General features: G+C 45.3%; 2 protein-coding genes across 2 annotated transcripts; both read left to right on the top strand.

Moving 5' to 3' along the window:
* The first annotated feature begins 8,132 nt into the window (after positions 1–8,132).
* On the top strand, positions 8,133–9,172 carry LOC130138016 (ethylene-responsive transcription factor ERF017-like). Its single transcript, XM_056310884.1, has one exon. It carries the CDS (start codon positions 8,292–8,294, stop codon positions 8,913–8,915), a length of 624 nt encoding a protein of 207 aa, XP_056166859.1. The 5' UTR covers positions 8,133–8,291; the 3' UTR covers positions 8,916–9,172.
* A 4,458-nt stretch (positions 9,173–13,630) lies between these two features.
* On the top strand, positions 13,631–14,565 carry LOC130138017 (ethylene-responsive transcription factor ERF017-like). Its single transcript, XM_056310885.1, has one exon. The coding sequence runs from the start codon at positions 13,687–13,689 to the stop codon at positions 14,044–14,046; it is 360 nt and encodes a 119-aa protein (XP_056166860.1). The 5' UTR covers positions 13,631–13,686; the 3' UTR covers positions 14,047–14,565.
* The last annotated feature ends 859 nt before the right edge of the window (positions 14,566–15,424 follow it).

Here is a 15,424-nt window from a genome sequence, read left to right as displayed (position 1 = left end):
CCAAAGCCCATTGTTTGGGTTCTTTTGCAAAGTGCACCGGAGTTTCTAAGAGATGTGTTTCATCTAGCATTTGTCCTTTCGAACTCTTCTGATCATAAGGTCCATATCTTCTGCCCTTCTTGGAGTTTCGTGCCTTCAATTTTCTGTTTTTGCTTTGCAGTATTTCACCCATTATCTGTGATGAAGATAGCTGAATCTGCAACGGAACGGCTGAATCAGGATCAGCATCATCTACGAATTCCCGAGTACTCGATAAAGCCATATGCTCCTTTTCAGTTAGTTTCCTCTTTCCCCTATCCTCTTGTATGTTGTTCAGACTGGTGTGTGTGCTATTAGCGTTATTCTGAACCAAAGTAATTTGTCCAGAGTTTTCTGGGGTTTTTGGCACCATCTCCTACTCTACTTCCTCCTCCAAACTCTCCCCATAAAAGGCCTTCCAAAAGGGGCTATTTGAGTTCTCTTCTGCTTTAAGCCAGGACCCGTATAGTACTTTTTCATTTGTGGAAAGAAGGTCTTCATCATAAGGCACGAGTTCACAATTCTTTGCATAATGCCCTATTTTCCCACACAAGTAGTAAAAGTGGGGAAGTTTTTCATACCAAAAGTCTAGCCAATGCTCCTTACCTCTAAAGCTGGAAAGCATGCCCGATGCGAGAGGAGTAGACAATTTTAACAGAACTCTAGCTCTCCCCACCACAATGGATGCATTTTTTTTGGTTTCTATGCGCACTTCTGAAACTTCACCTACATTTTCAGCAATTTCTCGAATCGCTTCTTCAGTTCTCCCCTCAATAGGTAGGCCATGAATTTGAACCCAAAATGTACAAGAGTAAAAAATGATGCAGTCTGGAGGCATACTTGGTTTTTATAGCTTAATCACCAACAAATGGCTTGAGAAGGACCATGGTCCAGAATACAGTATTTTGTCTCTTTCCTCGACCGACTCGAACTCAAAGGAAAATAGACCAGGCTCTAGGTGCTTGCAGATGACAGTATTTGTTTTCCAAGCTTTCTTCATTGTGGCTTGAAACGCTTGGAAGTTGACGGAAGGACTTCCATGAAGTTTTCCAAAGACAATACGTTCACACTCTTGTAATTTCTCTTCAGTCACTACATTATCTAACACAGCAATTTTCCTGCCTGTCCAGAGATGTCCTAACCTTTTACACAAGGCAGCCATTCTAAGCTCCTGTTCTCTATTATCTTCCATAATGCTGAACTTCTGTGACTAAGTCGACCTAATGTATCTAGCATGCTATTTCCTTACATCTCTTCTTCTAACACAGGTACCCAACAAGTCTCATCACCAAGAGGAGGGGGAAACCTACCAGAAACTGCAACTGGACTCAGCTCTTCGGCATTAGGTTGTGATCGTGGCTTTCTTCTTCAAAGTCGTTTCTTCTGCTGTTGAACCTTGACATAAAAATATGATCATTGTGTACACCCGGAATATCGCGTCACCAAGAGGAGGGGGAGAACTACCAGAACCTGCAACCGGACTCAGATCTTTGACATTTGGCTGTGCTCTTGTCCTTCCTCTTCAAAGTCGTTTCTTTTGCTTTTGAACCTTGACATACTGAGCAATTTTTGCCGTGTACATCCGAAATTTTCATATGGAGCTGAACTTAGGGTTGGGGAATTATGTCTAGGTAGAGAGAATGTGAAAATGATGGCTGTGATGTGGAAATGAATTCTTGGGTGTTGATAAAGGTTGGGAATTAGGGCAAAGCTATCCAGGTGATAGAGAGAGGCTTTTCAAGCGAGAGAGAATGTTTTGATTTTGAAAAATTAATCACCTGTTCAGTGGTGGCAACAAGCTAGTAGCGAGTTGACTCAGACAAAAGAGTGTGTGGTTTTGCTGATGAAGGAGGTGACGATGTTTTTTTCTGGAACTTATGATTTCTTGGGTTGACTCGAAATTTGCCTTTTGCGCGTGTGTGCTTATCAGTTTGCCTTTTCATGGTCGACTGACCTGAACTAGCATTGACTAATCAGTGACGAAGAAATAGTAGTGGACTTGGAACCGGTCCAACCGATTAAGGAACAGATACGGATTTGTGTGTATCGACCGGGGCATGTGACATGTGTTCAGTTTCCCCACGTCGCCAGGTACTGATGTTCCGGCATTCAACCCCATCTTCGATTCCGAACCTCACATAATTCACGAGGGTAATAGGATTTTGAATGGCGTCCAGGTTTATCTGCTTGGAGAGAAATAGTAGCCCTATTTGCTTTTCTTTTTGAGAAAAAATCACCAAAAACCCCAAACTTTGCCATCTGTGACACATTTACCCCGAGCTTTTTTTTGTGACACCAAAAACCCCGAACTTTGCTTTTTGTGACACATTTACCCCAATGTATTTAGTTCATGGGCATTTTCGTCTTTTCTGCTTTTTCTTTTTTTTTTTTCTTTTTTTTTTCCTTCCGGCGAGGGGGGGGCCTCGCCGGCGTCGGCCTCGCCGGATTCGGCGAGGGGGCCTCGCCGGCGTCCGAGCGAGGCGGCCCTCGCCGGATCCGACGAGGACGCCGGCGAGGTCGACCTCGCCCGAGTCGGGCGAGGGCCGCCCTCGCTCGCCCGGGCGAGGCGGACCTCGCCCGACCCCGGCGAGGGTCGCCTCGCTGGGCGAGCGAGGCGGACCTCGCCCGACTCGAGCGAGGTCGACCCTCGCCGGCGTCGGGCGAGGGTCGACCTCGCCCGAGTCGGGCGAGGACGCCTCGCTCGCCCGAGCGAGGCGAACCTCGCCCGACGCCGGCGAGGCCGCCTCGCCCGGGCGAGCGAGGCCGCCTCGCCCGTCTGGCGAGGTCGACCCTCGCCGGCGTCGGGCGAGGGTCGACCTCGCTGAGTCGGGCGAGGGCCGCCTCGCTCGCCCGGCGAGGGCGGCCTCGCCGCGCGGCGAGGTCCGCCTCGCCCGGGCGAGCGAGGGCGGCCCTCGCCCGATCTAGCGAGGTCGACCCTCGCCGGCCGAGCGAGGCGGCCCTCGCCGGATCCGGCGCGGAGGCCTCGCCCGACTCGAGCGAGGTCGACCCTCGCCCGACGCCGGCGAGGGTCGACCTCGCCCGAGTCGGCGAGGCGGCCCTCGCTCGCCCGGCGAGGGCGAACCTCGCCCGACGCCGGGCGGGGTCGCCTCGCCCGGGCGAGCGAGGGCCGCCTCGCCCGACTCAGCGAGGTCGACCCTCGCCGGCGTCGGCGAGGTCGACCTCGCCCGAGTCGGGCGAGGCCGCCCTCGCTCGCCCGGCGAGGGCGAACCTCGCCCGACGCCGGCGAGGGCCGCCCTCGCCGGATCTCGGCGAGGGCCGCCCTCGCTCGACGCCGGCGAGGGCCCTCGCCGGATCCGGCGAGCGACGACGCGGCGAGGCCCCCTCGCCGGAAAGGGAAAAAAAAAGAAAAAAAAAAAGAAAAAGCAGAAAAGACGAAAATGCCCATGGACTAAATACATTGGGGTAAATGTGTCACAAAAAGCAAAGTTCGGGGTTTTTGGTGTCACAAAAAAAAGTTCGGGGTAAATGTGTCACAGATGGCAAAGTTTGGGGTTTTTGGTGGTTTTTTCCCTTTCTTTTTTGGTCATCTTTGTGTATTCCCGGATTTTGAAACTTTCTCGAGCGGGCTTCTAGTGAGCCCACCTGGGCAAACCCTATAAACCCAAAAACTCGCCTCTCTAGAGGAGGGGAGTTTCGAACTCTCCACCTGTCCTTTCCCATCATCTCCTTTTTTTGTTTTTAATTAGTTCAATAGCAATAGCGACATTAATATCACAAGACTTTAGGACAGTAAAGGCTTTAGGAAAAACGTGTATGTAAATTTCGCAGGACAAATTTTGACACATATTCTATACCCGGGCCTGGTCAGTCATTGCATAGCAATCATCGTTTTCCAAAGAGAAAAGCACCGACGCCGATAGAGAAATTGAAAATCAAACAATCTCGATCGCTTCTAGAGAAACAAAAAATATTTACTTCAATAGTAATTAAGATATTCACGTATTTCTGACTAAGCTCAAAGGAGCGTTTCGTGGTAACAATGGACGACGCCCAGTTCATGGTGATGGTTGCGACATGGGACATTTTTAGGTGTATCGGATGTATGTGAGTGCAGTATATTTCAATGTTTTAATCATGTCAGTTCCTAACGAAACTCATGCTGACGCATGCAATGATGTACTTTTTTTTACTAACCAAAGTTGGGTTTGACAGAAACTTGATGCTGATGAGTATGGTGACGCAGCCACTTTTATGTTTTCCTTTGAAGAAGACTTGCCACTCTCTGTTTCCAGGAAGCAAGCAATTCCAGGGTTTCATGACCTTTCTTGGGTTTTAGGTTGACTAAAAAATGGCTGGTTTACCATCTTTGGCTTGTGCTTATCACACTTACTTACTAATATAACAGAAAAGTCATGTCTTGTTGCCTGGTCAGCCCAAGCTGAAGCTGGCCTACCATCTTCTCTTAATCCTAATCTCAATCTTGGATTAGGACAAAGATTTCGAGATTTGGTACCTCAATTGGCAATTATCTCGACACTTGAACCAAATTTGCACACATCGTCATCCAAAGAACCTTATGAATATTCCACCTCAGGAGAATATATATTAGGATAATATATATCGGTGACTGTACAAAACAAAAACAAAAAAAAATTATTATAGTGTCGCGACCTACTCTCGGGGTGCACCACCTAGGGGTTCGGCTAATGGATTATTAAGTCAATGCCTAACTCAGGCTCTCCCAAGCCCTTATCAATTCGCGACTTAAGGTTTAAGTTCTTAACATGCAAATCATTTCAATCAAAAGTCACTACTAATCAATTTTTTGGTGGATCAATTAGAAACCCAAGTAAAGTATCGGGAGAATTACTATACTCCTACGAACCAGAGATTATGGATTCGGGAATTTGATTACACTAGATTACTCTAATGCCCTTTCGGTACATTTTCTCTTTTAAAAAAATATTTGCAGGCAGTTTGGATTGATTTTAAACCTATCCACTAACATGCGAGGTGAACATGTGGGTGTGCAACCAATAATATAACACTCAACAATGCAAAGCAATAAATAAATTGCAAAATAGGGACTTACCTCAGAGCAACGAAAGCATCTACAATATTAGTTAGAAAATCACATTGACAACTTTAATATGATTTCTAATTAACACACAAATTCACTCAAATCCTTTTTTTTAGGATTTTCTTTGATTTAATGAAAACTAAACTTTTTGCAATGCATTCTACGTCTAGTATGACATGCGACATACGATTTATTTAAATGTCCTAATTCTAACAACAATTAAATGCACTATCTCTAATATGTCACGCAAATGAACTGAGACATGAGATTTCTAATGACGAGAATTAATTAATATGCAACTACTCTAATATGACATGCACGTGGTATTTTTTATATTTTTTTAGTTTAAATTCGGAATAAATAATTAACCTAATTTGAACATGTAATAATAATATCTAAGAAAAGAAACTAATTTATTCTAAGAAAATAATTAAAATTCATCCTAAACGTGCAATATATTATCTACTCAAATTTTACCTAATCTTTTTTGTATTTTTTTTTTATGGAAAGACAATCAATTCAATTCAAACAAAAGACGGAAAAATAGCAATGAATACGACATCCAATGACAAGAAATATTATCCATGTCCCTTTAAATTTAGAAACAATAGATTGACGAATCATATCTTGGGCATGAGGATTGGATTGGCCAATCTTTCGCACAATCGCGAATCATATCTCGGGCGGGAGATTGGATTAACGATTTTCCGTGCAATCGTGAGCCATATTTCGGGCATGAAATCGAACTGTCGACTATAGCACGTTATGAAATTAGGGAATAATTCATAATTTAAAGGTTATTCAGGAACTTATTGGATATGATAATATTACTCAAAGATTCGCATAAGATTGCAATATTTCAAACAAGGAAGCAATATACTCGAAAGTCAAATTAGATGAGCATTTTACCTAATTCGAATATTTACTTTTCAAGTTTGGACCGGCGGATGGTGGCTCGAGGTACTGGACGGTGACAGCTAGGACGACGGCTTTTGAGCTTGGGGATCACGGTTGAGCCACCAAGTCGGTTTGCAAATCCCTTCGTGGGTCTATTTGTCCGAGCTTCCACTGAAGACTTGATACTTCGACCAGGCAATCTACTTTGACCACCACTATATCTCAAAAGAAATCAAAAGGTGGCGTCTTCTGCATGTGATGACGACGAGGCCATGGGACTCGCTGCAGGGAACGTCGTGGCTTCGCTTTGAGGCTATGAGAGCATCTAACCGAGGAAGAACGCGGTGTGAGCTACGGCAGCAGGGGGTGGCAGCAAGGGCTACGTGGGCTGCAGCGTCAGTTTTCGTGGTGCTCACAATGCAGGGAACAGAGCAAAGTTTCAAGGCTTCTGTTAACCTGCAAACACAGAGAACTTCGCCAAACAGGGATTTGTCATGGACTGGTGCTAAGTTAGACTGATCGGAACAAGCCCCAGGATGCACTTCGAGGACGCCGAGATAGGCCTATGGACGCCGAGTTTTCGTTAGAACATAGAGGAAGATGTAGTGAGATTGACCCGTCGCCGGACTCTGAGGAAAGACGGTGATGATTTTTGGTAGTCGTGAAAGCCAACTCTGTGATTGGTGATAAACGGCACGACCGAGAGATGGACTCGTGGATTGCTCTTCGTATTTTCTTCCTCCATTCTTGTGCTCTTAATTCTCTCTCCACTTATATATTAATATGAATAACGCTATTGAACGAAAGACGGAAGAAAGAGCCCCTCTTTCTTTACCGTTGTAGGAGGTCCTTTTGTAGGTGAGAATGCCTGGGCCTTTTTTTTTTTAGAAGAGACCCTCCCAAGAATATTTAAAACATATTACGCTTTGGCTTCTTTCCTTTTTGCTTGTGCCCATGACGTCAGAATGTAATTCCAAATATATATGCCCCACATTGACCGATTCTGTTTTCTTGAAGTATCACATGAGCAAAACATATCAATTTCGGTTAGGGGCTTGATTCAATTAATTCTATTTCACGGGCCAAACAAATCAATTGAGCTCAAAAGTTCATTTGCACCAGTCCAATTATTAAGTTCAAAAAGTTCAACTTTTCTATTTGTTGCCGATCCAATTAATACGCAAACTACATGGGCTTAGCTGTAAATGCTCCTAATACTATATGCTATGCAATTTACTATAATTTTTTGTTTAGGAGTAAGGGTCGATCCCTAATTTTTATATGCAACAAATGACTAACTGGATTACCAAAATTTAGGTGTCAACATATGGTAATTTTGCGGATTCGTCAAGACTATCAATTTCGTCTTCTATTAAGAGAAAACACATTTATTCAAACTTTTTTTTTTGGTTAAAACATTTATTCAAACTTTATAATAGGGAAAAACCATCTAACAAAAAAAAAAGGGAAAAATCCGATATTTTTCCTGAAATACGTACGTTAAGCTAGGCTTGCAGCCCGTGTATCAGAAACCGCCGCGATACAATCGAGCTTACAGGATTTGGGTCAAGTATCCCCTGCCAAACACGTGACGATTTTTGGGAGATTGTCTCGGGTTGGCTCAAGTAATGTTCCTACTATTTGGAGTTCTCGGTCAAAAAAGAAAGAAAGACTCGAGACGCATAGCTCACGTGGAAGCTTAGGGCTCTGTTTACGGAAAAAAAAAATGGGTCAAGTTTATTTACCTATTTTCCATGAAAAGAAACTCCGCAAAGCCACCTGACTCTTACATCGCAATAACTCACAAATTACTACTATAATGCCTCCCAAGCCGATACTTTATATGGCCGCTTTAAACCGAATATTTCAGTGGCGAGCGCGACATGTCCCAACCCCAATTTGTTGGGTTTGAGACTTGGGTTTTCGCATCGTCGCGTCACGATCACAGCCTCACTCCCCAAGCAAAGATCAACCGCGTAAATTGAACAAAACCAGAAATACTTTGCTGATGTCATCCCTCACGTGGCACTGTTACCCTTTTTTCGTCTACTTTGAAGTTCTAGCAGAACAGAGGAAAACGCGCACGTTTGACCCTGCCCCCCCACGCACACTGCACTGGACACGGCTCACTCTCTTTCCTCGTCTGTCTGCAGGAAGACCTATTTATAAAGAGCCGCAAAATGCTTCCGTGTCTCAAGCATCTGAGCCTCAAAACCAGCAACGAGAAAATCATCAGCACACACACCCAAAAAACAGTCTCCAGAATCGATTCGCAAGCTCAACAAGTCAACCCAGATCGTCAAAATCGAATCTTGACCCGAGGAAGGAAGAAGAAATGGTGAAGCGCAGCGCAGCAGCGGCGGGTCCCGCGGTGCGCGGGGGCTCTGGGGCGAGGAGCGACCCGAAGTTGAAGGGGGTTAGGCAGAAGAAGTGGGGCAAGTGGGTCTCCGAGATCCGCTTCCCCAACAGCCGCCAGAGGATCTGGCTCGGCTCCTACGACTCACCCGTGAAGGCCGCCCGCGCCTTCGACGCCGCGCTCTTCTGCCTCCGCGGCCCCACCGCGAAGTTCAACTTCCCCGACAACCCCCCGGAGATCCCCGGCGGCCGGTCCCTCACGCCCCCGGAAATCAAGGCGGCCGCGGAGAGGTACGCCGAGTCGGGCGCCGTGCCGGCCCGGCCCGAGCTGTCCGGATCCGAATTGCAGGCCCCGCTGCCTTCGCCGTCGGTTTCCGAGGCGAGCAGCGTCCTGACGAGCGAGAGCGACCTGTACTTGGACGTATCGTTCTTGGATCTTTTGGTGGATCCCGAGCCGGGTTCCGGCGAGCCCGATATCGGGGCGTTCCCGGGCATCGAGGAGTTTCCCAGCGATTTCAACGGGATGCAATTCCCAAGCGTGGGGAGTATGGAACTGAATCTTGATGTGTTCTTGGCTCCGGATGACTTCCTATGGGGTTTCTGAAGTGGACTGAAGGAAGAAGCCTTGATAGATGAAGACTGCGTACTATTTTATTTTGCCATAAGATTTTCCTACCCTTTTCTTTTCCTCTTATTCTTTGGATGGACCAGATTTTTTACGGTCATCATCCACTTGAGGATGATACAGACAACGAAAACTTACTTTTAGGGTGTAAATAGACGTAGCTTTTGTTGTTTCGGCTCATTCCTTCAATGGATTACAATTGAAAGCGGAAAGATGATATTAATTTTGTTGGTAAAGTGTGCGGACTGTGAAGTTATTACAATTATTTCAGCTGTGTAAACCATATTGAGGCTTGAAACAGCAAATCAAAAACCGTGCGGATAAGCATAGAATCGAAAGTGACGTTCGATTCGTAATGAGCAAGTTCGATTATCCGAGGAAAGTTTCTCGCCTTCTCCTTTCAGTCATGAACAACCAAGGAAAGTCTAGTCGCGTGATAATCAAGACTGGGCAAGGAACGTCGGTATGCCGCTTGCTACTCGCAAGGGATGGCGACCACAAATCGCGTATGCGTACTTTTCTCATTTTGGCTTGGTTTTATCATGAGATTTACATGCAAATCTACGAGCCTGATGCAGGCTCGAGAGGAATCGCTTGACTGTAAGCTGTCGCCTTGCTCGATGATCTTTTTCTTCCGAAAATATGAAAACCTAGTTGTCCGCTTGTTGTGATTATTGCGTAGATCGACTCTAAAACAACAGTGGAAGAATGAGATCCAAAAGTCTGGAATCAAGTCAAAGTATTTGCCTCATGTCAAGGTTCGCAATGTCAATTGACATATTGACATATGAAACTGTCTCACAGATACTCTGTACTTAACATTGGTAGAATTGTTGATTGATGAACAGAAAATATTTCAAAACTCAAAAGCTCACGCTGAAGTTACTCTTGATTCAATTCAATATGATTATTGCCGATCTTGATAACACTTGGTGCAGATGCATGATAAATCATACATTATAATGTGTTCACTACATAATTATTTGTGCTCGCTGTTCCCATTGTGAACGGCCTGACACTACAAAAAAACCGGATTTTTGCCACGAAAATTTACGACGAAAAAATTTTCGTCGCAAATTTGCAACAAATTTTCCAACGAATTTTGCTACGAATTCAAAAAAACCCGGTATTAGTCTACATTTTTTATATTCATTGGAAAATTCGTTGGAAATTTAGCCACGAGTTTAGCCACGAGTTTGTAATTTTCCAACGAAGTTTGCAATTCAAAAATTTTGTAATTTTTCCAACGAATTTAGCCACGAGTTTTCCAACGAAAATTTTTTCGTTGCAAACTTCGTTGGAATTTCCAACGAATTTTGCGACGAATTTCAATTTTCCGGGGAATTTTTTCAGTGTGTACTATTTTCGTTGGAAATTCCAACGAATTTTGCGACGAATTCAAAAAAATCGGTCCTGTTCGGCATTTTTTATATTCGTTGGAAAATTCGTTGGAAATTTCCAACGAATTTCAATTTTCCGGGGAATTTTTTCAGTGTGTACTATTTTCGTGGGAAAATTCGTTGGAAATTTCCAACGAAATTTTTTTCGTTGGAAATGTCCAACGAATTTTCCAACGAAAATTATACACACTGAAAAATTAGTAATATTCGCGGGATTTTGAATTTGAATCTCGTGACAGAGTCACTCTCTCTCTCTCCTCTCTCTTCTATCGTCGCGTCCCTCACCTTCTTCACCACACACGTACACACGCAGAGACAGAGAAGCAGAAGCAGAAGAGCAAAGAGAGCAGACCGGGGAAGATGGCGACCCTCACGCAGGGCATCCTCCTGAAGCTCCTCCAGTCCATGAACTCGTCCAACGCCCGCGTCGCCGGCGACCACTGCTCCGCCCTCCTCCAGGTCGTCGGCATCGTCCCCGCCCTCGCCACCCCCGATGACCTCTGGCCCAACCACGGCTTCTTCCTCCACCTCTCCGACTCCCTCCACTCCACCTACGTCTCCCTCTCCGACCGCGACGCCGACCTCATCCTCTCCAACCGCCTCCAGCTCGGCCACTTCGTCCACCTCGACCGCCTCCTCCTCGCCCCCGACTCCCCCGTCCCCCGCGCCTCCGGCCTCCGCCCCCTCCCCGGCCGCCACCCCTTCCTCGGCTCCCCCGAGCCCCTCGTCGCCCGCCTCTCCCCCTCCTTTTCTCGACCGCCTCCTCGTCGCCAGCCCGCGACGAGGCTGGGCCTTGCCGGCGGCGAGGGCGATTTTTCAAAAAAAAAAAAAATTTCGTTGGAAAAAAAATTTCAACGATTTTTCGACCAAAAAAAAATTGTAATTTTTCCAACGAAAAATTTTTCGTTGGAAAAAAAATTTCCACGATTTTTCGACCAAAAAAAAAATTTTGTAATTTTTCCAACGAATTTAGCCACGAGTTTTCCAACGAAATAAAATTCATCGCAAATTTCCAACAAAAATTGAAATTTTTCGTTGGAAAAATTTCCGACGACCTATTACCAACGAATTTTTTTTCGTTGGAAATTAGTTTTCCAACGAATTTTTCCAAACTTTTCGTTGGAAATTTCGTCGGAAAAAATCAGTTTTTTTGTAGTGTGAAACTTGACTTGGAGAGGATTGCCGCTCATTTCTCAAACATAATCAGTGTTTTTCCTACCATTTCCTATGGATGATCTTGGGAAAAATACATGATGAAGAAAAAATGAACAAGCTATGACCAAATAGACAGAACCGACCACAAGGTGTATTGCAAATAAAAATGACCACAATCCTTGCATTGGATTGTCGCAGTTTGTCAAGCATTTGTTAGATGTGTATTGACCATGGTAAACGCACACGCTGGTGCGTGCTTTGGCATGATAGGACGGAAGGCTAGAAGGACCTCAATGCTCTAACCGGTGATCGACGCCTTTGCCCATGCTCTCAATTCCACCAGCACTGAGGCCTCGTTTGGTTTGGCTTTGAGGAAATATGTTGGGGAAATGCAAAGACTTTTGGGCCAAAAGGAATTTTTGAAATGCAAATAGTGTTTGGTAAAGTATATTTTAAAACACATTGGGAAGCAATTTAGGATAAATGCTGTTTGGTAAAAACTACACTTTGTAAGGGACTTTGGCTAATTTTTTTTAAAAAAGAATCTCAAACTATTTTCCTGTGGAATTCAGCTGCAGGCAAGCCAAATTTGCCGCTGGCCAGTCTCGCCTAAGGTCAGGCAAGAGTGGCGGTGGCTCTACAGTGGCTCACTGGATGCTTGCAGGTAGCTGAGGCCTTCTTTGGCAAATTAGGATTTTCAAGGACATTTCCCAAATTATGAAAGTTGAGCGATGCCAAAGTTGGAAGGAAAAAAAGTTTATTTGCATTCCAAGAATGCAACTTTTCAAAGCACCTCCAAACTTATCTTGGGCCAAAGGCCTTTGTAAATGCAATTGCATTTCCCTAAAGTTTTCCAAAAAACGAACCATGAGTCTTTTCCTAGAGGAGGCCTGAAATGGTTTAAACTGACAGCAACCTCACGAGTCGATGATAGTCTTCCCCGGTAATTTACATGCAAAAGTATGATTTGTATATAAGAATTAGGCATTTTTGGTAAGAAGAAATGGGCCTTAATGAGGTAAATTGCGGTGCGTGTGGCACTAAAGATGAACGAACGTTATAATGTCGTGATTGCCATCGTTCCAGAGACCAGAACTCCCTCTGAGTTTGATATTCTCCTAACGCAAGATTCGGAATAAAGCAGCTTCTTGTCCTGACCATTGAATCCAATCTTCATGAGCGGACGTTTTTTACAAATGATTGCAAGTCTGGGAACAATTCTGAAGTGACCAAAGCTCAACTGCTGATCCTGATTCTAATCAGTTTCATCTGTTCTTACCTTATAAAACCATGGTTTTGCCGACAAATCCCCCGCAGCATATAAATGAGAGATGTGAACCGAGACTCCCGCAAAGTAGGAGACAAATCATAGATGCGCCAAGACTCGGCCACTTATAAGGGAAGTAGTTATTCATCTATCATGAAATGGGTGGACGACTGAACTGCCAAAATTTGCTGCGAGGAAGTGTCGCTCTTGAACAAATTCTAGAGGAAATCGTTAGCAAGAAAACTTTCCTTTTACCTGCCCATTCCCGTCATACCCTGTTTGTTGTTAATTAGTCCAATAGCAATAGCGACAGTAATGTCGCAAGGCTTTAGGACGGCGAAGGCTTCGGGAAAAACGTGGATGTAAAATTCGCAGGACAAGTTTTGACGTATATTCTATACTCAGCACCGGGGGATAATGACACAAACAGTCCCTGAACTTTGGCTCAATGTGCAATTTGATCCTTGAACTTTTAATTTGCAATGTAGTCCATGAACTTTAACCCAATGTTCAATATGGTCTCTGAACTTTTAATTTGTTCAATATGGTTCCTCAACTTTTGATACATGTTTAATTTAGTACATCAGCTGGTCCACCATTTTATTTTTATTTTTGTGGATTTGAGACTTGTCCCGACTCCACCCCACGTGGCACTGTGTTCCTTTTTCGTCTACTTTGAAGTTCTAGGGGAACAGAGCACGTTTGGCCCCTCCCCCACGCACACGCTGCACTGGACACAGCTCGCTCTCTTTCCTCGTCTGTCTGCATGGGGACCTATATAAAGAGCCGCAAAATGCTTCCTTGTCTCAGGCATCTGAGCCTCAACACCAGACACGAGCAATCATATGCACACACACCCAAAAAACAAGTCAACCCAGATCCTCTAGATCGAATCTTGACTTGAGGAAGGAAGGAAGAAGAAAATGTGATGCGCAGCGCGGCGGCGGCGGGTCTCGCGGTGCGCGGGGGCTCGGGAGCGAGGGGCGACCCGAAGTTCAAGGGGGTGAGGCAGAGGAGGTGGGGCAAGTGGGTCTCCGAGATCCGCTTCCCCAACAGCCCCCAGAGGCTCTGGCTCGGCTCCTACGACTCACCCGTGAAGGCTGCCCGCGCCTTCGACGCTGCGCTCTTCTGCATCCGCGGCCCCACGGCGAATTTCAACTTCCCGGACAGCCCACCAGAGATCCCCGGCGGTGGGTCACTCACGACCCCGGAGATCAAGGTGGCCGCGGTGTGGTACGCCGAGTCAGGGCCCATGCCGGCCTGGCTCGAGCTGTCCGGATCCGCATAGCCGGCCCTGCCGCCTTCGCCGTCTGTTTCGGAGGCGAGCAGCGTCCTGACGATCGAGAACGACCTGTACTTGGACGTATCGTTCTCAAATCATTCGGTGGGTCCGGAGACGGGTTCCGGCGAGCACGATCTCGAGGCGTTCCCGGGCATCGAGGAGTGTCCCAGCGATTTCAACGGGATGCAATTCCCAAGCTTGGGGAGTATGGATCTGAATCTTGATGTGTCCTTGGCTCTAGATTTCTTCTTCCTATGGGGTTTCTGAAGTGGACCGAAGGAAGAAGCCTCGATAGATGAAGACAGCGGATTATTTTATTTTGCCATAAGATTTTCCTTTTCTTTTCTTTTCCTTTTGTTCTTGGGATGGACCAGATTTGGTACTGTCATCATCCACTTTAGGATGATACAGACTACAAAAGCTGACTTTTGGGGTGTAAAATAGACGTAGCTTTTGTTGTTTCGGTTCATTCCTTCAACGGATTTCAATTGAATGCGGAAAGTTGATATTGATTCTGTTGGTAAAGTCTGTGGACTGTGAAGTTATTCCAATTATTTCAGCTGTGTAAACCATCTTGACACTTGAACAATAGACAGCAGATCAAAATTACGCGGATAAACATCGAATCCAAAGTGATATTCAGACTCGTAACGAGCAAGTTGGATTGTCCAAGGAAAGTTTCTTGCTATCTCCTTACAATCATCAACAAACGAGAAAAGTCCAGTCATGTGTTAATCAAGACTGGGCAGGGAACCACGATATGCCGATTGCTACTCGCAAGGGATGGCGACCATGACTCGCGTATGCATGCTTTTCTCATTTCGACTGGTTTTATCATGAGATTTACATGCAAGTCTACGAGCCAAGCGTAAGAGATAGTCTATAATGAATTGTATGTGGCTTGCATGAGGCAGGCTCGATAGGAATCGCTCGACTATAAACGGTCGTCTTGCTCGTTGATCTTATTCTCTGGGAAATTTAAAAAACCTCGAGTTGAACGCTTGTAGCAATTATTGTGTAGATCAACCCTAAAACAACAATGGATGTATGAGATCCAACATCCTAGAATCAACTCAATGTATTTGCCTCATATGAAGGATCGTAATGTCAGTTGACATATGAAACTGTCTCCCAAATACTTTGTGCTTAACATCGGCAAACGAGCAGATTGATGAACAGAAAATATTCCAAAACTCAAAAGCTCACGCTAAAGTTACTCCCAATATAACACAACATGACTCTTGTTGATCTTGATAACGCTTTGTGTTGATAAATGATGAATCTTACTACATTATAATTTGTTTACTACATAATTATTCGTGCTCGCTGTTCCTATTGCGAATGACCTGAAACTTGACACGGAGAGGACCGCCGGCCATTTCAC

This window comes from Syzygium oleosum, unplaced genomic scaffold, assembly GCF_021117445.2.
Source record: "Syzygium oleosum isolate NSW1041296 unplaced genomic scaffold, Sole_v2.1 Sole_v2.04, whole genome shotgun sequence".
In the NCBI taxonomy this organism is placed as follows: domain Eukaryota; kingdom Viridiplantae; phylum Streptophyta; class Magnoliopsida; order Myrtales; family Myrtaceae; genus Syzygium; species Syzygium oleosum.
The sequence above is the reverse complement of the archived record's forward strand: the minus strand, read 5'-3'. Positions and strand labels throughout refer to the sequence as shown.